The sequence below is a fragment of the Symsagittifera roscoffensis genome, chromosome 7 (genome assembly GCF_963678635.1).
Source record: "Symsagittifera roscoffensis chromosome 7, txSymRosc1.1, whole genome shotgun sequence".
Lineage (NCBI taxonomy): Eukaryota > Metazoa > Xenacoelomorpha > Acoela > Convolutidae > Symsagittifera > Symsagittifera roscoffensis.
In genome coordinates, this window is record NC_087068.1 from 12,766,739 (window position 1) to 12,790,851 (window position 24,113).

The window sequence follows — 24,113 nt, forward strand, 5'->3', positions numbered from 1 at the left end:
TCTAATGAGCAAACACGAACTAGAACGGGACACTGCAAAATTGTTCTGTGAGATGGCAACTCAAAGTGAGCATTCTGATTGACATTTAGAGGCGAAAGAAAATCTGTTTGAACTATTTTGTGATTTTGGTGAGATAATGGTAACCTGCGGTTTCTTGATAATTTGTCTCTCAAACCCTCTCAACCCTACCCGATGATAAACACTGGTCTTACGAGGTTATATGTGAAGACTAATCTTGTTTGGGGTTCGGTTTTTGTTGTTGGTCATCATATTAATTTTTCTAATAGGCTGAAAGCGTGACATCAAAAGTTTTCATGAAAAATTTTACAGACTGGAATAAAAAGCCGAAGCTATGTGATATTTGGAGTTTTATTTTTTTTTCTTCGTATTTCCGTCTTTTCATAAGTTGTTATCACGAATACGAAATCCTTCTAAGCATATTTAATTCAAAAAAGACGAAAGAATACATATGTTCAACGTAGTTGTAATTTGTCATTTGAGTCCTAAAAATGAGCGTCGTTTTTGTGCTGAAAATAAATGTGCTTCTCCAGTTTTTATTTGCTTCAAGTTTATAAACATTTTGATTTTCAGATGGTTTTTACATGGTATTACTATATCATCTTGAAATTGTTCCATTCAGTAGCTCATATTTATTTTCCGGCGCATACTACACATGGTGAGAACCAGGAGGTGGATACCTGAAACAAATACATTCAAGGTCATTGCCAAGGGCAAGTGGGGAAAGCTGATGAAGGTTATCGGATGCCATTGTAACGGATTTTTCGAGAGGGGTTTAGTTTTTAGTCTTAATTTTCTCAAGAAGTGCACAAAAAGTGCAGTCTCGACATTTTTTTGAAACTGAGCAGTTGTAAGTGTTTTCTGGAGGCGTTTTAATTAATTTTGTCGAAGGGAACATCACATAATATAAATACTTGTACATTAGCGACTATCATCGTAAGTCAATTTTGATACACTACCGTAAAGAGTTCGGGAAAACTTGCAGAAAAAACACAATTGAAGATTGCGCAGCAACAACTATTAAGTTTTTAAGCTCTAAAGAGCTCTTATAACATTTTGGGCTACAAGAAGTTGACGTTTAAATTTATTTTTGACGATGATGATTTGGCGTCTTTAAAAATAGTTCAAGACCACTTAAACATTAAAAAGAGCTCTTTCAACGACCAGCGTATATAGGCTTAGACATATTTGAGAGTCATAGTAAAATATGTCAATTGGAAAACAGTTTTTGAAGAAAAATTACTAGAAAAACAAAAAAAAAGTTTAAAATTTCAAAAAAAATTTAAATTTTTTGCAGAAATTTTTTGAATTTTCAAGTTTTGGTTTCCAAAGTTGCGCTAAAAAACTAAGTTTTCACGGCTTAAATTAAGCTTAAATAAGTTATTGTAGGCCTACTTGGTCACCTTATTAGCTCGAAATTAGACCAAAACTCAAAAATTTCAAACCTTTTCTTCTCGACACTGTGAAAAAAATTTCAAAATTTTTTAATCGCGTTCGAATCACGACTGAAAGGGCTTCATAATGATATAGCACTCGACCCATTCCGATGATTATTTGTGGTACCTGGTTTTGCGTGGAAAACACAAAAAGAAGAAAAAACTACAATACACCCGAATACAAAGTTCCTCCCCATTTTCAATGGTCGGATCAATACGCAGGGTAAACACAGACAAACTTGCTAGATTTGTTCACAAGTCTTCTTAGGTGTGCTCAGCTTGTTGCGTCATTCAGGCTCAGTTGGGTGGGGGGTGTAATCGAAAAGACACGAAGTATTTTAAAAGTGACTGACCTTTGGGGGCTGTGGGTTGAATGCCCTGAGAAACAGCATCAGCTGGGGGATGTATCTGATGACGTCATTGAGTATGTGTTGTGGTTGGGAGGGGGTGAGGAAGTAACCTCTGAATAGGGTCACGTGGGAGGCACAGAAGGTCATCAGAGCCAGACAGTTGTCCAGTTGTCGGCCCTGGATTCGAACCATCTCCGCGTGCTAATTAAATAATGCAAACAAAGACCAAATATTATGAGCTTTACGAACTTTAAAAAGTACGAACATAGAGAATCAACATCAAAAAGCAAAATATGCTAAATTTGATTAAATGTTTTATGCAATTTTGATTTTTCAAGCGATGCTGAGACATATATTGTCTTAAAACGGCAGCTGCAGGCAAAAATTCTCCAGATTATCTAGTTTTTAACCAATTTAATTGGCAAAGTATTTAAACATACCACGAACTCTGCTGCTACCACAGATAATTATCGGAAAGGGTCGAGTAATCATTTTGAAACCTTTTCAGTCGTGATTCGAAGGACATAAAAAAGTTTCAAAAATTGTCTGTGTCGAGATAATCCGATTGGATTTTTTTGAGCTTTAGTCTAGTTTCGAGTAATTCGAGCGATCGTGTAACATTCGAAATTTGAAAATAATACTAAGAAACCTTGATTTACTGAAACGGAAAAACTGGTAGTGGAAGCTTAGAGCTTTCTTGGAAATAAAGTTTTCTACAAAAAATTAAGAAGTATGGTGCAAAAAATTAGAATTTTTTCATATTTTTTTGTCATTAGTTTTTTGAAAACAAATTTTGTCTATTATGTCTAACTTGCGCTCTTTTTTGCTTGTGTTTGCACAGTGCAGCTCCGCTTCTGTTAAGTTTCAGAAATATTTCTGACCTTGAGATAGCGAAATGGTGTTGAAATTGCAACCGAATTTTCAAAATTGCAATTAAATATACTAACGAGCAATGCGAAGGAAGCGATTGCGTTTTTCCAGTGAAGTGCAGTTTTTGAGTTACTCCAAGCGCGTAACTTCGCACTATGATTCATTTACCAGCAATGTGCATTTCAATTTTTCAAGGGTAAAAAAACGCTAGCGAGAAACTTCAGAGTTATTTTGGTTTAGTTTCATCTTCAAGGTCAGTAAAATTTCAGAAATTTAGGACTTTGTCCAATGAATGTGTTAAAACAAGCTTTTCTTATATGGGTGAAAGAAATCGAATCGGCGAAATTAATTTGGAAGGACAGTTGGCTTGTTTTCATCATTTTCTTTGCAAGTTCATACCAAATTCATGCTTCTGTATTGGAAAAGCAGCCTGCTTATATCTCTTAGCGATCTGCTTATACCTCTTAGCTTTCGATTATTGATGTCAGGTTATTTATATAATTTGTAGCAAAAAGTTCTGACAGACGAAAATGATTGAAAAGAGCAAATGGCCTTTTTAAGACAATTTTTGCATGCAAACACTAATTTTTCAGACAGAAAGTATAATTAGTAGCAAAAAGTTCGGACACAAAAATAATAAAAAAGAGCAATTGACCTTTTTCAGACAATTTTTGCATGCGAAAGCTTATTTTTCAGACAGAAAGTATGTCTCAATGTTACCTAAAAATTCAAACTTGCATGCAAAAATTGCTCAAAATGAGCAGGTTGCTCTTTTTAATTATTTTTGTCTGTCCGAACTTTTTGAAAATCTCTACCTAATGGTATAGGGAATTGCAAAAAGTTCGGACACAAAATTAATTAAAAAGAGCAACTGTCTAGACATCAACGGAAATTAAAACTGAAATAAACATAGCGTCGAAAATTCGTTATGCATTATGGGATTTACTTAACAATCCCCCTTTCAAGAAAGGGGAGGAGATCGTAAATAAGATTAGGCTAGCATAATCATCGGATAATCGACAATCTCGCATTTTGAATTTGGGCTGACAAAAAATTCAAGGTTGTTCGGCTTCAGATTTTGCATGCAAAAAAGCATCGAAAAGCACTGATTGCTCATTTTAATTAATTCTGTCGGTCCGAACTTTTTGCTACTATAATTAGTAGCAAAAAGTTCGGACAGACAGAATTAATTAAAATGAGCAATCAGTGCTTTTCGATGCTTTTTTGCATGCAAAATCTGAAGCCGAACCACCTTGATTTTTTTGTCAGACCAAGCTCAAAATGCGAGATCGTCGATTATCCGATGATTATGCTAGCCTAATTTTTAAATACTGCGAAGAACATCCAGATTTTACTATAAAACAGTTCGACGAGTCGGATGCAATTGCCCGCCGTGGTTATAAGTTTTGAGCGAAACTCGGATCTACTTAGCAATCCCTCCCCCCCCCCCTATTGTATTTACTAAATAATATCCACCCCTGTAAATATAAATAGTAAAGTCGCACTAGAGCATTGTATGTAAATTCGAATTTTGCTGCTTTCTGATTGGTCGAAAGTTCGCTGCAAGTAATCTAAATAACAATCCCCCCCCCCTTTCTTGAAAGTGGGGATTGTTAAATAGATCCCGAAACTGTGCTTTATGAAATTTCGATGTTATCTTCATTTCAGTTTTAATTTCCGTTGATGTCTAGATAGTTGCTCTTTTTAATTAATTCTGTCTGTTCGAACTTTTTGCAACTCTCTATAATTATACTAATTTTACATTGCCAAAAAAACTTTGATTCTTCGTTCATTTTTGGAAAGCATATTAGTCGATTCGTTTCTTATGTTTTTGACCCCATTTGATAATCTTTTCACTATCTGTTATAGCAGTTCCTTATAAGCAAATTAAAATAGGTTCAGTAAGTGATATTTCAGATCTGAAATGTGATGTTTGAAGCTGAAGTCCTAATTGTCCGACCTTGAGACAGAAGTGTACCATTTTGGCAGCCGACCACTCAAACGTGACAGATGCCAGCACCATCACAATCGTGTGTTTCAATCCTGCAGCACCCATGACCGCCTTCAAATGATTCTAATTCGGGTAAACTTTTTGCTTGTTTTAAACGGAAGATATCTCGGCTATAAATTTTAATGCTCAAGTGATTTTGAATGCATCGACATAATTTTATTGTGAGAAATAAACGTTTCCTGTAGAAATGTCGGTAATTTTTTTTGTGCTGCTAACATATTTTTTTTATTTTTTCTTTAAGTGGGCGTCCAGAAGAAAATCTAAAAAAATCAATCAAAAACTAATCCGTTCTGGAAATTATACATGTAATTTTGGATTCTCGATAGCTATGGTTGTAAAATTCTAATGGACTGGTCATGTTTCATTGATTCTATCCTGGAGTGTCTCCCTCGCTCGTGCAGTAGCAGTACTGTATGTATATGTATCCCATCAGACCCGCCATCACTACCACATGCTCCCTTACTTTCTCACTCAGAGGGGGATTCTTCCTGCAGTTCCCACACACCGGACCACCTCTGAACACATTCAACATTCAAGTGTTTTTTTATGAAGTCCAAAAAATGTACACTAAGAATGGACAAAAGTCAAGCACTTGGCTCTTTACCGCTCCTCCTCAACCTGTTTTTTTTTTTCAAAAAAAAACACATTGTCTTCATCTACACCCTTATAAAAGCAATGTTCATGCACGAAATCTGTTATTTTGGCATTGGTTGATAAAAAAAACGGTAAACGAGCCCAAGTATTTCGAACCGCTCATCACGTTAGCCGTTGTCCCTATCTTGTTATCATACAATTTAATTTCGATATTCGTTGATTTTTTTATTAAGTTTTTTAAATTGTGTTCGGAAGATTATCTATTTCTTGCACAGGACACGGCCAAACTACCTTATTCTTAAGCTAATATTTTTGCTGATTTTTTAACTTCTTTTCTAAAGTTAAAAGTTTGAACAAATGCAAACATAATCAAAAGCTCTGGAAGAGTTCTAAATCTATCGTAATTTTTGCATTCGAACGACTTATTTTTGCACTTGCTAGACATTTTTCCGTAAACAACTCTTCCACAGATTTCAGCATGCAATGCATGCAGTACACGACAAGCATGCAGTATGTGCGTCGTATATTTGCGCTCATTGGTCTATTACTCTCGCTGTGTATCCTTATTATTGTTACTCGAATAAATTCGCAGTTCAAAGTTCTTACATGATATTTCTCTGGTACTTTTTGAATTTTCGACTTCGTCGCTTTCGGTTCACTTTTAGTTGGCTTAGTTTCTGCTTTTTTTTTATCATGCGACTAAATTGCTTATTTGAATTTTAGTTTTTAAAATTTAGTTGCTTTTTGTGTTCTGATTTACCTGTTTTTTTTGTAATTTTTTAACCTTGACGTCGTGTATATTTCTTTTTTTTTGGCTTTTCATTTAAAAATTTTTATTTCTGCCCAAACGATTTCGGCCTATATATTATTGGCTTAGTGACCTAATTTCGAGTTGTTTCAACGGAGACGTTTTTAAATGCATCTCTGGATTGAACAAAATGCTAAGCATCTTAATAGTTTCTAATTCTTAATAACTTATTAGTCTTAACTTTTTTTTCAATTTTTTGTTTTCCCTTTTAGGTTTTGGGCTATATTATATCGGCGTAGTTGTCTCATATTTTTTCATTCGACGAGAAAATCAAAGTTTTTTGAGTGTTTTGAGGGCGAGGGGACCTTTCATAAGTCTTAAATCTTGTTGATTTTCTCGGCTTAAAGGCTTCTGCCAAGGTATTTATTACCGCTTGGTAAATAATCTTCAAATGCTAGTTTCACATTCTTTTGTCTCTGTATGGTGTTGTTTCAAAACTAACTTTATTTATTATGATAGATCTAGTTTTTGAAGTTTTCTTTTTTTTCGATTGTTTTGTTTTTTATCGCCTCTCTGTTTATAATGATTTTTCAACTTTCAAATTTCGTTGAAGCTCTGAATTTTAAGAAGTGTTTATGATTGGAATTTTTACCTAAAATCATTCACTTTATATAAAGTTGCCCCAAAAATCGATTGAAAGATTAACATCAAATCTCTAAGCAGAACTGAATAAATTCTTTTCTAAAATAACAAGTTTTAGCAAATGCAAACTTGTAATCGAAAACTATGGAAGTGTTCTATCGCAATTTTTGCTTTCAAACGACTGATTTGTTTAAAATTATTTTCATCTTTCGAATTTTGTCGTTAACGCTCTTTGAATATCAAGAATTGTTTATGATAGGCACGTCCTCTTGAAATCATTCATTTTATATAAAATTATCGCAAAATCGATTACTTTTCAACATTCGAATTTTGAAAAAATTATATCACATTGTAGCTTTTTGAATTTCAAATACTGTTTATGATTTTTTCGTAGAAGTGTCCTATTTAGAAATAACTGGATCAATAGGTATTTTTTATTCTACTAGGAATTCAGAAAATTAAAGTTCATTTTTGAAATTTGAAGTCATTCATTTGTGACCTTTGGACGTTTGCTGTTGGATAGCGGAGTATGCCTTCCTTTCAACAAAGAAAAACAACTGAACTTGAAAAAAAGTTAAACTTCAAACCGGGAAAAATCAAATTTGAGCTAAAAAAAAAGTCATCCTTCTCTATTTAAGTGACAAACACTTCGTTTTGTTTTACACTTACATGTGCATGTCAAAAAAAGAGTCAAAAGAGTCCAGTTGAGAAGCCTGATTGTTGGTATGTTCACTGGCTGATTTGTTTTTAATCGGATAAACCGTTTGAACTTGTTTACAATAAAACTGCGATAGTAACGGTTACAATAAAACTCTATTTGTAATTTTCATACGTTTTTTTTTGTGGGGAATAGACTGGCTACTCACAGTGACGAAGAAGTCTGGATGATGCCCTCTAATACTCTATGGATGACAAAGTGACAAGCGACTGCTGCCACCAATATGGCCGAACACACCCAGCTGTCGTAGGTGACCACGCCTCCTCTACTGGTTACGGTACCTGAACAATACTCTTTGATCAAAAGTCCCACAACATTCAGGTAAAATCTAGATGAATACTAAATCTAGCGTATTGCGTTTGACAACATTATCTAGAACAGTTCAAAAAACTTGATTACCAAATCTTACTTTGAATCCCAGATTTATCACAGGCTGTAAGCTTTTTTTGGCTGTAAACTTAATTGAAAATTTTATTCGATTTTTTCTTGAAAGGCATTTGAAACTGTCAAAATGAATAGTTTTGATGCCTAATGCTGTATTTGTGGTGAAGACAACGCCTGATTGTGAATTTCCGCGAGAATTAAGATGGCTAGTGTACCTTCGAAGAAGGAGAGGGATGAGAGTTCAGTCCTTCCCAACAACATTAGGTCCGACATCACTTGGAACACCAGCATCACCAGTGCCGGACTCAATCTGAACAGATAAGCGCTCGTAAGATTCTCTAAGCGCTTTTTCACTGATAGTTTTGCATTTGATTTGCTCACTGTTGAGATCCATTTGTATCATATAGCTTGATAGATTTTGGATTATTGAGGCATAGATTTTTAGCTGGTTTAGCCCCAAAAGTTGACACTGCAATTGAAAATGTGTGCAAATATTGTCTTCAAATCTTATTTCTCTTCGCTTCCGATTAGCAATCGTGTTTTTTTGTCAAGTAAACTGCTTTTTCATTTTTGATGCGTTTTTGCAAATCATAATCATTTTGGATGCAATCTAAAAGATGTTGATTTTTTTTTCAAAAATGCGGACATTCTATTTATTATTTGTAGAGTACATAAGGTTGATGTACTCGAGAAGTCTGATTATCCTAGAGCGGGAAAAACATAATTTTTTGGTCGTCAAAAGTACTTTTTATTATTTTTGGCGGCCAAAAAAATTAGCAAAAAGTTTCAAATTTCCTCGTCTTATAAACGCATAAACCAACAATTTTGCACTTCTATCTGTTTTTTTATCATAACACAGTTTATACTTCAAAATACTGAAAATATTTTTTGTCTTTGCAGAATGTTTTCCGAGCATGAAAAATTTGACCAGGATTGTTCACCACAAACTCCAGTTTATGGTTCTTCTCAGCTCTCATTACGATGTGTTTCGGCTTCTCGCAAATAATTAAAATAAAATCACTTTAAATGACCAAAGATAAAAATGAGATGAGGTAACTTTTACCTTAAGTTTACCTGAGAAAGTTTGCAATTACTGGAAACATGCAACCATTTTCATAAAAAAGTAAAATGTGAACAAACGACGACTGGAAACAAATGAAAACCAAGGTTTTCCTCCTAAACATGACATCGGCAAGCTCTCAGAGAACATCAAAACAATTGTTGTACCATCCTGCAAATGTTTTTTGAACGTCTGTCCGTTTTTCTTCAATTTTTCAAACATTTTCAGTGATTTGTTTTATCAATTTGACTTCTCAGAACATGATTACAATTTCATAGAACTTTAGAAATTGCCTGTTACTCATATCGAATCAGTTCTTAGATTTCAAAAGATTGTTGAATAAATTGAAGCCGAATGTTTTTTACGCTTGCGATTAGCAAGCGTTATCCAATTGGAATGTTAATTTTTTTTCGGGTTAACAACCAGTCAATTAAAATCAGTTGAATCATTTGTATCTTGGTTACATTAGTATCTTATGACAGTGAATTCAAACTTCTATGCGTTCCCGGCCAACTTAGCTAGGAGGTAACTAATATGCCTGGGACGTCAAAGGTCATGGTTTCGAAACTGACCAGAACCTGTTTTTTCAAACGGAAATTTTCTGTTTCAAATAAAATTATCAACCTAATATTTTTCTGCTAATGTTTGGTCGTCTTAGTTGCCACATCGTTTTTTTTTGCTGTAAACTATTTTCATTTTAGTTGTTCTTAGTGTTTCAGCATTTCAAAAATCCGGTCGAATCGAATTTCGATTTTAAGTTTGGTTGTAACTTTACCAGCTGGATTTGTTATTTTCTCTTTTTTTTAAATTAATTTTTTTTTCGGCTTTATTGGTTTCGGTTGTTTTTATATTGAGTTAATGGAGTTTTTTGCGTCTTCTTATTTCCAAAAAAAATTTTGTGTGCTGAGGGGAAAGAGGGTTTGAAGTTTTTTTTATGAATTTGAATTTTTTTCGTCTTGAAGGGTTTCTGCTCAGGTATTTTCGGCTTTGTTACACCTATGAATCCCTAGGCAGCTGAGGTGCTCAATATCATGAAAATACAATTTAAACTACTGGGTGCGTACTAGTTACTACATGGCAGTTTCAGAGGCAACTTGAAGCTTTTTAAAGTTTTTTTACGATGTCAGTTTTTTTTTCAGCTGAACTGGTGTCTGCTCAAAGATTGTCGGCCTTGTTTGCCCTTCGTAAGTTTTGGATTGCCCTTGTTTCCGCTTGCTAATTTGATTTCAAAATTTCTTGCTTGGCATGTTTGCCTAGAATTCCGGTTTGATAAAAACAGGTTTCATGAAAATGTATTGGATTGGGTTTTTTAAATTTTTTGAAACGCTTTGGGAAATTAATCACCTTGCTTAAATATCGTTTTCAAAAACCTTTCTACCGATTTTCAAAAGTGTTCATAGAAATAGCGCCTAAACCCTTGTGTGTGTGTGTGTGTGTGTTTGTGTGTGTGTGTATATATATATATACTCAACTGGGCTCCTTTTGTCTACAGCCTTCGAAAAAGTCTGTGAGGGAAATGTTTGACCAATATTTTCGATTTTTTTGTCGTTTTCTCAAAAACTAACCCACCAAATTTGAGATGTTAGTTTCAATGAATAGAACTGATTTTAAATCTCCCCTCCATGAGTGGCTACGCCCAAACTTTTTTAACTCAAAAAATTATGGCCCTGGGCATAGTGAAATCTTTGATTGTTTTGACCGTTTTTTTTCATCTTTGATTATTCTGAACTACCCACTGAAACTACCCACTGGGTTTTTGAGCTCTAAAAGAATTACAGGTTAGGCGTGTTTTTTCTGCATAAGCGGCTACTTAACGAAAAAAGCTATGATTCTTGGAAATGTCAATTTTGTGATTTGTTGACCGTTTTTTGGACTTGCCTCGATAACGAACCTATCAAATCTGATATCATAGGTTTAATCGCCACAACGGGTTGTTGGAAGCTTAACTTTACCTTTTGGTACGCAAAGTTTTTGCTAGGCTTCTCCTTAATTTTTCGTTAGAGAATTCTTGTCTTTGAGAAAATTCCAAAATCTCATAAATTTTCACTCTTCTCACTTATTTTAGTAGCGAAACAACTAAGGTTTTTGGGCAGAGTCCTATTTTTGAAATAACACATTTCGTCACGCATCAGTAGCATCAATATAAATAAATTCAAGAAATCAAGTAAATGCTTCCAGCTTTAGCTGGGACCTAGGTGTCTTTCATTTTGGTTCACCTAGTTTTTAACATTTCTCATTTTTCGTCATATTTTTTCTACAATTGTGTTGTATCGCAAGCGGTGCGAAGCTCCGTTTCGCCTCTGTGTTGATTTTGCTGAGAATTGGACTGTAATTGCTTCGACGTTCTCAAAAATTTCGTGGATACCATGTTCAGGATGAAATTTGTTACTCTTATTTGTTCCCAATTTATCGCTTTCTGAAAATTATTGCATGGTTCCTGCAGATTCTTCTGGGTTCCAATTTTCATTTCTGAGCCTCACTAAAGAGCCAAAACTTTCAGAAGAGTATAGTCCGGAATTTCGTTTCTGAATTCCAAATGATGTTTCCCGTTTTTTTTGTGATTCAAAATTTTTTCTTTGTCTCATTGAGGCATCTGTTTGCTTAATTTTTTTTGCCTTAAACTATCTCAAGTTCTTTTTATCCCGCCTCCCATGTGTTCTCACAGGTACAACTGATGCAATCAACTCGATTCAATTCTAACTAAATTTCGCCCACTATTTTAATCCAATTCCAAAACTCTTTGATCTCTATGCACAACTCTCTTATACTTTTGTTTAAGCGTTGAGAAAAGAAAATAAAAAGATCCCAAGATCTTACTCCTCTCTAGCCTCCCTCCTCACCACCACCACCACCTAAAACTCACCGTCAAATTCCATGCTCACCTGTCATTGATGGATTCTTTGTTCTTAAGGACAACTTTGTTGCTCTTGAGGTGTTGCAGCTGTAGTAGGGTGCACATGGCGAGGATGATAGTGGGCGTGGCCACCATCAGACCCCACCTGTCCCCCCACCCATGCACCACACTTAGCCACACCTTCCCCACCACAGACACTAGAACCAGGTTGAGAGTACCCTGTAATAAATAAGAAAAAAAAACATTACGTTTGTTTTCGAAAAAGGAGCGATTTGCCGTTGATTAATAAGTCTTAATTTTTTGGGCCAATAATTATCAGATTTCAATTTACCGTTTTTTTCATCTTCTTTTTTTTAAAATTGAAAATTAAATGAAAATTTTGTACAGAACTTTTGTTATGTTACGAGTAGTCGAACCTTTTTTGTTTTCAATCGATGCGGAGGATATTTTTTCAGGCTATTGCAATTGTTCAGACTGCTGAGAAACCAGACGAAATATTTGTGCCATGAGTTGTTTCTTATTGAGACAAAGTTCGATTTCTTAAGTAGCCGTTTTGAACCGAACTTTGGAAAAGATATTGCATCTGCGATTATTTTTTCTTAAGTTATGAGGGTTTTAAAAATGGCAATTAGAATGGTATGGTAACAGCTGACTTATTGAAACATAAAACGCATTAGCGACAAATTCATCATGCTCATAAAAAATTCAAATAAGACAAACTAATTGGTTGTATAAACGCTGTAATAGACGAGAAACAAACTAATTTGTTAATGACATAGCGTGCGGAACGAAATTTTCAGAAACTTCTGTTTTTAAAAATAAGTATTTTTAGCGTTTTTATAAAGCAACAAAATTTTGCATGATCAACTGCTCAACTCTAGCTACAGATTTTAATTACATCGTAATATCTTGACTAAATGAATAATGTTGCTATGTTATTGTTCCGAATTTTGAAGAAAATGACGGATTATTTGTGTTCGGGGTTTTTTCTCAAATTTTGTTTTAACTAGCATTTTTGAAGGAGTTGTTAATACCGTACGAAAGCTTTTGTTGTTTCGATCTCAAACTATTAAAGATATTTTACCTGTGATCATTTTTCGTAAAGTTATAGGAGTTCAAAAATTTCCATTTTGTAACAATGCAATAGCCGCTACTTGCTCACAACTGCCTACTCTCACTAATAATAAGTTCTTAATGGAGTTTCATTTGACTTTTCCATCAACATTTTTGGAAAGTTTTTTTTGTAAACTGCCGTTGGATTATTCCGTGGTGGTTGCACAGCAATCCGGTTTTGTTAAGATTGCTAATTAGTATTGATCTTCAAAAGGTCAAATTGTTAAATGTTTTTGCGCAATTTTTTATAAATCACTGTTTTCGTGTGCGATAGGGGCCTTCCCTGCTAAAGATGTACGCGAGGGGCCTCTCTCGACTCAATTTTTTCTTTCTCAACATTGCAGTTCCTCTCTCATAGCCATGATAAAAACTGATTTTTATTTTCAGACGGATATAAGCCATGTAGGGGCGAGATTAATTAGAATGGAATAGGGCGTATGTGTTGTTATTGTTCAAATTCTTCATTTTTCTAAATTTCTGCTGGCTGGAAACGTTTTATTTCTGATAAATGTATGAAGAAACCACCCCTTCCAACTAAAGCGTAGCTGAGATCATAATTTTTAATTTGATGCATTTACTTATGATAAGCTCATGACAGTCTGTGATGTGTTCAGAATGCATTGAGCTTTCTGGAGCAAAAATGATTCCTAAATCAAAGTAGACGATTTTTCTAGTTTTAAGACTCATATACTTCCTATGATTTGCATTAACATCTTTTTAACGACCAAATACGCTTCCATTTGTAAAAAGACTTCATGCTTTTCGAAAGTCGAGTTATTTTTTTTACATTTTAGAACTTACAGCTCAAAAATTTTAAATAATGAGTTATTATAAATGTCACATTGTATATTTCAATTTCATTTTTTTTTTAGTTTTTTTAATTGCATAAAACTGCAGTTCTTGTTTTTTGAACTCCGCGACCACAAATAATAGTCGTATTTTTGGGATCTTGTATTTTTGAATAATTTTAACCAAAATAATTATTTGAATAATTTCGAATAATTTTAACCAAATAATAGTCGTATTTTTGGGATCTTGTATTTTTGAATAATTTTAACCAAAACAATTAAACAATTTCCTTTAAGTTAAATTAAGAATCTTGTGTAGCTCGTAAGAATCTCGTGTGCGGGATTTGCAAATAGCAATTCGCGCATACCGACTATTATCCAAGACTCGGTTTGTTTTCTGTATTATCTGGAATTCATAAATACCTTGAGCTAATAACTGAAAAGATATTTTATGGGGCCTAGGAAATTAGACGAAAAGCAAATTAGACGTGACCAACAAAAACGAATTTAGACGTCGATGCAAAATTACAAATAAGGGAAATTAGACGTAATTGTTTTGTTCGTGTCTGAAATTTGTTTACCGACTACAATTAACTTTCGTTTGAGCTTTCTTAAATGCAAATCAACTTTTCACCTTTCGCAATTTTCACATTCCGCATTTTTCACATGCCGCATTTGTATCATTTATGCATTTCAAAAATGTTTTATAATCTTGAAATTAACATTTTATAAATCAATTGTGATAAATATTTTGATATGCAATGGGATCATACACTATTTTTGTAAATATGAAAATTTGTTTTGGGCAATAAGTTTTGGTAGCCCTTTGCTTTCCGTCTAAAATGCTAGTTTTGCAAAAACAATTTAACGTCTAAATTTGTTTTTGTTGGTCACGTCTAATTTGCTTATCGTCTAATTTCCTAACCCCCATATTTTATCTGCGGTTGCTTTTAGTAAAGTTTTGAATGTTACAAAATTGCCAATTAGGTATGTTAAAAGCTGAATTTCTCAACTATGAAACGCATTAGCGGCAAACTCAAATGCACATAACTAAATCCAATTTGTTAATGACATAGCGTTCGGGGCGAAGTTTTCAGAAAGCTTGAAACGTTACTTTTTAAGCTTCTAAGTAATCATTTAATTTCAAAGAATTGAATGATTACATGCAGGTGAAAAAAATTAGGTGAAAGTAAAATTTGACAAACAATGATTTCTCAGAAATTGGAAAATAAGTTCGTGTTGCTTCAATCGGTCTGAATAAACGTTCTTGTTGGCTCAAACGAGGGCTCTCTGCGAACGTTTCTTTAATGATTTAATCAATTTCGTTAAAGCATTTATCTTGAAAACAATTTAATGATGTTTATTATTATAAATGTTAGGTTTTTGATTGATTTGATTTCAGTTTTTCGGTGGCGTGATGAGTCTCATTCTATTGTTCCGTTGCTTAAAATTTGTAACTTGACTCCCGCGCCCACGAATCTGAATTTCTGTTTAAAAAAATTAGTATTTTCAGCGTTTTCATTAAGCAAAATTTTGCACGATCAACTGCAAAAACGATAGAAAAAGGTGACGTAATGTTTGTACTCGGGGTGTTTTTTTTTCTTCAGCTAAATTTTATTTTTTTTCACAGAGTTGTTAACCATTCAAAAGCTGCTTTTTGTAAATTAAAATTAAACATATTTTTTACCAGATTTTTTTAATCATTTTTGAATTTGGGTCAATAAACGCGAGATTTTTTTCGTGATCTTTTGGCATAAGCGGAGATTTAGTCTCTCAAAGAAATTGTTTCGAATTGAATTGAGGCTTGCTATGTGGTGTTTTTAATACTTTTATCTATGCGAATTATATCATTTTTTACTTTTTCGTTTTTTATTTTCGTTAATTTTTAAATTATTTTTTTTTAAAGAACTATACCCCCATAGACCTTCAAAAAGCAGTCGTAACATTCGAGTTGCCCATGATACGAGCAGGTTTGTTTAGATATGCATGTAATTTACACATGTTATTTTTTCAAGCAAGTTTTCACCACTTCAATGATAGTTCCGGACTGCTAAATTCATCCAAAAGCCTATCATCCAAAAGCCTTATATGAAAGCCTTTTCACTGGTGATTCGGTTGTTGAAAAAGTAATTCAAAATACTTAAAATTTTGCCGAAAAAAAAGTTGAATTGAAAGTATTTGCCTTTCAGACTGATTTGACAATTTCTTTATCCCTAACTGACTTTAACATAAAATTTACTTCGCTTCATCTCTTTTCATCCATTTTAAGTTGAGTTTCAAGCCCTTACTGCTGCCCATCAAAATTGTAGAAAATTTGATTGAATATTTAAAAGTTTTTTTTGTTAGAAAAACTGAATTATCATAATTTTAAGCAGTAACTACGATGGTCGGAACATTCGGTCGTACTTGCTCACAACAGGATAGTTAATAATAAGTTCTTGATGTAGTTTCAGTTGACTTATGCCTCAACATTTTCTTAAAGTTTTTTTAACTGCCGTTGGATCATTCTGCGGTGATTGCTTAACCATCCTGTACTATTAAGATCGTGAAGTAGTATTTATTTTGTTACCTTCAAAAAGTCAAATTGTTTTTAGGTTTTTCGGCAGTTTTTATATCATTTGTTTTAGTGCCATCCGAGATAGGGGCCTTCCCTGCTAAAGAGATATGTAAATTTTTATAATGTGAAGAATTCGACGCCTTCAGGAATTGGACATCTTCAGCGTTCGATAAGTTTCATTTTGATATTATTTTACGCCTTCGTTTTTTAGCCTACTGACCCTACAATTTTTCAATCACCATGAATGCAATTTTTACTGCCTCTCTCGCATAGCCATGATGAAAACTGAAATTGTTTTCAGACGGAAATATGCAAAGTAGAGGGTGAATTTGAAAAGAACCGAAGTAGGGTGTATTTGTTGTTTTTGTTCGAACTCATCATTTTGCTATCATTTCCGTGTATTTTCGCTGGATGCATTTCTATTTCTGATACATGTATGCAGATACTACCCCTCCCAACTAATTCGTAGCTGAGATCATAAATTATAATTTAAAGCATTAATTTATGATCATCTCATGACAGTCTGGTATAATGGTCAAAATACTTTGACCTTTCTAGAGCAGAAATGGTTCTTTAAATGAAGGAGTGGAATTTTTTCACATTTTAAATTCAAATCTGCCAGCCCCTCCACCCCAAAAGTGGTTTCATATAAATGAGGACCATTAATGCTTCGAAATTCAAGTGATATTTGTTTTTTTTGAAGCTTCAAACTAAAGAAAACAAAAATAAATTTTTCGATAGTGCTAAAACAAATGATTTAGTTAGAATTGTTTTAATTTTTTTAATATTGATCTCTATTGGGCCAAACTATTAAGTTAGCTAATCTCGTGAAGTTTGGTGCTTCCATAACTTGTTCACTTAGTTTTCAGATTAGATTTTAGCTTATCTTCAAAATTAGACAGTTTAGGTTTAAGTGTTACGGCGACGTTTTTACTGAAACCGGATGTGTTAAAGTTTTTCACGTGCCCTTTCGTCATATTTTGTAAACCATTTCGCTAGCTCAAATTAAACTGAAGTGTGGTGTTATGTTCAACAGTGTTAAACGTATTGCTATTGGTAGCTTAGCTTTGTTAGCGAAAAGGGGGAACGCCGCGACAGAATATGGCCTCAAATTCCAACTGTGTTTTATAACACAAAGGGGTGGGGCTTGATGAAAATCCACACCCCCATTAGAATTATTTGGTGGCTGTAGTAAGCCTTAAATTTTGCCAACAACCACAATGCTATTTTAATCCCTCCCCCCTCGTGTATGGGATTTGCAAATAGGAATTCGCGCATACCGACTATTATACAAGATAATGCCACTGTATGTGATAGTAGCACGTAGCTCTTGTTATCTCAGCAAAATTTGCTAGTCGGTGGTCGTATTTTGCTAGCAATATTTGTCCCCCTCTGTTTTAATACGTCCCCCTAACCCCTTTTACAATACACACAAAGTCCCCCTCTCTTTGGCAATATAGCAAGCAAGCAAGCATAGCTCATTTATACCGTATACAACAATACTACTGCATACTACTGTTGGAAGAGCTACATTGGTTTGTGAACCAACCGCCCCTCTGTATTTTACATTACAAAATGGGGAAATGGAACCGAATCGAAATGTGCCTCAAAATGGGAGCTGCATATTATAATAGTATTTTACAGCTCTAGTCTCGAACGGGGAATTATAAAACCCCCTGTTGTGTTTTCCCTTCCCCCTTTCCCCGCTCTAATTCTAAATTCACTTTCCCATTGCACCCACCCATGCTATAGTTATTGCCGCTTTTCCTCCCTTTCTGCTGTTGTGTGTTCTGAACGCCCGAAAGCAAAACGAGATACTGAAAAATATACGACAATTTTACTTCACATTTAAACGTTTAAATTCTTCACGTAAGTTTAACGAGCAACGAAACGCACAACGCAACAAAGCGGAAAAATAAGGGGTGGGGTTGGAAAACTGCGTTGCAATAATTTCAAAACGTGAAACGGGAAACCATTTTGGCTTTCAAAGCTTTTGTTTCTTTCAAATTGTCTATTTTAGCCGTAAAGTTAGAAACTTACATCTCTTCCAAGTTTCAGGTTACTTTTGCGTGAAAGAAAGTCTATGTTTGGGATCTATTTTGAATCGTTATTTCCACATCAATTCAAATTGATGTCCTCATTGTAATTTCTTATGTTAGATCTTTCAATATTTCACACCCTTCAAAAAACATGAGCAATTGAAATCAAGTAGTTTTTAGTTTGGAATAGATGCTGCACATTTCGAATTTGATGCAAAACTTCCTTTATGACCTTGAACTTAACCTTTTCCTTTGAGTTTGACCTTTAACTTCCTTCAATTTATGATATTTGTTTGTACATTCGAAGCAAACAGAATCGATTCTCTGAAGTTTAAACAATCTAGAAGTCGAATCTTAGCAAATATATATTTTGGCTATTGTAATCAGTTTTTGAGTGTCGCTTAAATCATTTCCAGCTTCATAACATGGATGTTTACAACCTTATAACCTTATATTATGTGAAAGAAAATTTTATATTTGAGAATTAGAACATGAATGAATGCGTTCAATAACTTCATTTTTCAAATATCAATTTTCTCAAGTACGTAAAGCTGTACTTACGAAAAATTACTTCAGTGATTGTTTAAACTCACCTTCTTCATTCTGTTCATGCGCTCGGCTTCATATTCTGCCTTCGTTTTAGTCCTCGTCCATAGTCCCCCTCCAAACCAATAAGACAGAAAACTGTCCATAATTCCTCCCCCACCCGTCTGTTTACCATTGACACCTGAAGGCATCTCCTAGACGACCGGACGCCCAGTCGATAACACGATATTGGATTGTATTTTAGAGATACTTTACACACTTGAAGATTTTGCAGAGCCCAGCTGATAACGTGTGGTTGGAAAAAAAATTATTTACATATATTTTTATTTTGAAAAGATGCTGCGGTCCTGTAACTCGACACTTAAAAGGTAATATAATAACAATAATTGACCATATTTTCTAAACCAATTTTGGATAAAACATGATGAAAATTTGTGCTATTTTCTCACGTGCTGTTGTCAACTCTGTGGTTTTTTTGAGGACATTAATTTCTGAAAGGAAGTTTTTAATTTTATAATCTTTCCTTTCCTTGCACAAGGCACAACTCTCTTACTTCATCTTCGGTCGTCGGACCGAGTTAAAACTCTCCAAGCTATTGGGGGGGGGGGGGGGGGTCTAAAGTTTGATTTTCAGCCAATCAGAATCGCTTAACAAATCTCATCCAAGCTTAACTTGGTCTTTAGATATTTACTTGATCTCGGACCTGTTCTAAGTTCTATAACCCTTTGCGTAATCAATTTTGCCAATCTGTTCAGAACCAAAAAAAAATCTGTTGTTTTCTTGCATACAAATTGTAAAAACGGCTCTTTTTCCTTTCCCCCCCCCCCCCCCCACGTGCAAAATTTTTTTTGTTAAAATTATGTTCACTTTGTTCGATTGTTATGAAAATTATCGTACAGACTAATTAAGTTATGACAAACATTTTTGGTCTTCATAATTAACCTTGTAAAACCACCCGGTACACCATAAAATTCATGTTCGTGTGGGGGGGAGGAAAAAGAGCTGTTAAAACAAAATTGGGCTCTCTTCCAATCGCCCACTTTTCTTCCAATTCCCCCCCCCCCCCCCCCCCACTTCGCTAAAGCATGATGTTACTATGTAAGGTATGAAGAACAAATCTGTTCAAATTTGTTCACCATATTAGTTTTCATTGCATTCTGTCAATGTTAAATTAATTTTTCAAAAATGAAATTGAAAGGTGGGGTGGGGGTACAAAATAGCCCAAAATTGAGACAATTTGTTTAACGACTGAACGAGGGGGTCGGAAACTGGAAAAGCGCCGTACTGCTCCCTGTTTAAGTTGGAGAGATTTAGTTTGGAGTTGACTTGTGCACTTTTTTCATCCCATACCTATGAGTTAGAGGTCACTATTTTGACGCAATTGTGGCTCTTTTCCAATTTCCCACCCCTCTTGCAAAAGTAAAGCATAAAGTTGATTAAAAATTTATCATTCGTCAATTTGGATAAAAGAAAGGTTGAAAAAATTTCTTCACTTGTTCACGCTGACATGTTATACTGCTGTTAAGAACATCAAAAGTCATTTTAAATAGGCTTTCGTATATTGAATTTGAGAAAATGTCAAGGGGGGACTGAAAATTTTAAGCATTGGCCGCAATTTTAAGTCTTGGACTCAATTTTTCGACGCGTACCAGTAAAGTATAATAAAAAGTATCAAGTCACACAGCAAGTCTAGTCGTCTTAAAATCTTGACAGCCTTGCACGCTAACTGCTTGTTCTGGCCAATCTATCAGTTTTTGTTCAAACACTTATTTAGGAATTATGAATATCATTTAGAACAGAATTTTAAGTTTCCGCTAAACATAGGCCTCTGAATTTTTTTTACTATTAGAAAGAAAAAAATAAGTTGAGTCATAATCTTAAAAAAATCTGGTTCTATCTTTGAGTTTATGATTTATTGCCATGAAGCGAATCTTTAAGCTACCAACCTACCAAAATTAGCGGTTCGCCTTCCCGCTCCCCCTATGAGATACATTTGTTGAACCTGTTTTTTTACTTCAATGGAGTAATTATAAATGATTTCCCTACTATTTTTGATATTTTTTCTACTCTGAAATTCACTTAAAAGGCTTGTAGCAGCGCATAGTCAGTGAAAATTCAGGAAAATTCAAGAGGTAACGGGCATAAATAGAACGTTTTATTTCGCCCCTCTTAAGTTTAGTGGCTTATTTTGCCCACACACACACTCATTTGTCGATAACATCTTACGCACAAAAACCCTTATTAAATGTAGGGCGAAATGTCTGAGGGGTGAAATGTGCCACTAAATTTAAGAAGGGGAAATCTTAGAGAAGCAAAATATGCCACATTCAGGTTGATTCCATTATTTATATTATTATGTTTCAAATAATAATTTCTTCAAACATGTGACACATCAATTTAGAACATGTGTTTGTGTCTATTTCAGAAGTGCGATGGAACTGCTTGAATCGCAATGGCAAAGAGTAGGAGAAAGAGATAATCACGAGGAGTTGCAAGTGAAACTGGAACCAGAAGATGAGGCAGAGGCCCTGGATTTGAGGTGCCTGGATAGCTTCTGGTCCCAATGCTCTAGGGTATCATCGCCCCAATCTGTACCACTCGCTCCCGCCCGAAAAGTAAGCTCACCTTTGGGATATTTTTTATCAAAACATTGCAAGAATTGCAGAGAAAAGATTGCAGAAATTTATAAAACGAGAAAATCACCAGGCCACTTTGTTTTTCTATCACTGATAGGTCATTTTCTGAGATTTTTTCATGCTTTCAGTTTACGGATATGTGTAGAAAAGTTGAAAAACTCGTTATTATGTTTTGAAAATCCATCATTATTCCTTTTTGTGTAGATTCCAAAACATCAATTCAGTTCAGCATGCGAAGACGTTTTGGACGAAAACATCCTCGACCTCAGAAAAAAACCTGTGTTACCATCCCCTTTGAACTTAGCTGTCAACTACCTAGACCGATCCAACCTTGACCTTTCATGTCCAGACCTCACAATTAACCTATTCAGCCCCAGTTTCGGAAGCGAAGAAATTAGTCCCGAATTGTCCCCAGATAAATCGAAATCAGGTCCCACTTTCCCGAAATTCGGCAAAATGGTCGACGGTCGCAGAATTTGTCCAATGTGTCAAATGACATTTCGAAACAGCGACAAAGCAAGACGTCATTTTTTGTCCTTACATTCCGGAATGGGCCTGCAATGTGCAATATGCTGTGTAGTCATGACTCGAAGAGACAAGTTGAAAAATCATTTGATGAAGCAGCACTATTTAGCCCCAGACGTGGCCAAAATGTTCGCAGCTAATGCTAGTTTAATAGCAAAAGACAGCGACAGTGCTTTAAACAGTAAATACTTTAAATGAGGTGCTTGCAGCTAAACTGATTATTTTCTGAAAGTTAATGTTTCATTTTCTGTGGTTTTGGAATTTTCCAAATGTTGAATTAATTATAATTATATTTTTGTTCATAAATTTCGTATTGTATTAATTAGAAAATACACAAATCACATTTTTAGCCAGCAATTTTGAGCTTAATATTTTTATAAACTGCAACATCTTTCCTTGCATAGTCCCCCAAGGGACTTTAGATTCGGCATTTTTCGAAGTCAATTAAAAACATAATTTACCAGGCTGAATCAAATACCCCAAAGCCAAACATTACACTTTGAACACAATTTTTTCAAATTGTTAGTATTAGCAGTATCCACTTTTTCAAAGTATTCCTTGCTGCTTGAAATTAATATGCAACCATGTGTGTTTAGCTAGGCTCTGTCGCGTTGTGGTTGGTGTTCTAACTTTCGGAATAAATATTTGGCAGTAGTACAGGGATCTTTCAAACTGTCAAATAAAGTTCTTTTGTTTTCTGAGTGATTCGTTAAATTTCGCTAGTACGTAAGAAGTGCAACTTCATCTCTGTTGTTAGATTTTCCTCAAAATATATTCGACCTCAATTTCCGACAGTATTATGGTATCCATCCAATAGCTGATTGAAAATAAAAAAAGTTTGGTCTGGACATTACATTGTTTAAGTTATCCATATATGATGTTCCGAGCTCCGCTTTTTTCTTAGTTGACTTCGGAAGATTTTTTGCTATTCGTCATTTTTTAGCCCTGAATAACTAATGGAAATTTTTCAACGTGTTGGTTAAAAAAAACGTGATGGTCTAACTTTTTTGCGTTTTCAGACTAATTTACTTGATTAGAAAATACACAAATCACAATTTCAGTCAGCAATATAAAGCTAAATTCTGCTTTTTAACTACAAAATGTTTTCTTTCCATAGCCGCGCACTGAACTTTAGAATCGGCATTTTTCTCGTCATTTAAATAATAAAACACCAGGCTGAATCGAATACCCTTAAGTCAAACATTGCACTTCGAAGATAAAATTTTTTGAAATGGTAAGTGTAAGCTATAACCTCATTCTCAATGTATAATCCTTGCTACCTGAACTCATTATCCAAGCATGTGTGTTTAGGTAAGTTCTAAGGCGTCATGGTTAATATCCGATTTATCATATTAAATATCTGGCAGTAGTTAGGGAATCAATTTTCTATCCCGCCAAAAATGCGCTTTTTTCAAGCTATCAAATATATGTTTTTTTCTGAGTGATGTATTGTTTCTCGCTAGTATATATGAAGTGCAGCTTCATCTCTATGTAGTTAGTTTTTCATCAAATTATAGTTGTCCTCAGTTTACGAAAAAAATATTATATCTATACAACAGCTCTTTAAGATTCAAAAAACAGTCTGTTTTTACATTGCTTAAGTTAACTGTATGAGTTGTTAAGATCTCCGATGTTTTTTTAGTTAGCTTTGGAAGCATTTGTGATTAATTGTCAATTTTTGATCAAACTAACTAACGGATAAATTTCTCTAAATTTTTCAACGTAATGGCCTAAAAAACTTGATGGTCGAACGTTTTATTTTGCATTTTGATCTGCTTATTGAGATTTTGAAATCAGTTTGTTCTCAAAATTTTGTCCCTCCCTCAGCCTCAAAAAACGGAGAGTTTTTTGAGGCTGCATAAAAGTGCTCATTTCGTGGCTTCATTTTATTTTTTTTAAGTCTAGGCAATGTATTAGCATATGTTGTTGCTTTATTTTTGGCTAATGTTAGTTCCTGTTTAAAGAAACAGATGTTATGAAAATGTAGAAAAAAGTTATAGCCTCAAACAAGCCCAATGACCTTCCTAATCATCAGGTCGGAGTTTTTGCTGGATTATTGGTGGCTAGTGTTAGTAAAATTACTAGCGGTCGTGGAGCAGGTTTCAAAGTTGATGTTTTTTCTCAACGTGTTATCTAATCTTTTCTTTAGTTCACTTTGTTTTGCCTGTTTAGAGCTCTTTTTTGCATTTTTGTCGCTTGTGTCTAAAAAGCATAGCTTCGCATC

The 24,113-nt window shown here is 34.4% G+C and overlaps 1 protein-coding gene across 1 annotated transcript; it reads left to right on the top strand.

Moving 5' to 3' along the window:
* The first annotated feature begins 17,435 nt into the window (after positions 1–17,435).
* LOC134851126 (uncharacterized) lies at positions 17,436–22,137 on the top strand. Its single transcript, XM_063867068.1, has 3 exons — positions 17,436–19,096; positions 21,154–21,343; positions 21,569–22,137. Exons 1-3 carry the CDS (start codon positions 19,065–19,067, stop codon positions 22,085–22,087), a joined length of 741 nt encoding a protein of 246 aa, XP_063723138.1. The 5' UTR covers positions 17,436–19,064; the 3' UTR covers positions 22,088–22,137.
* Positions 22,138–24,113: the final 1,976 nt, after the last annotated feature.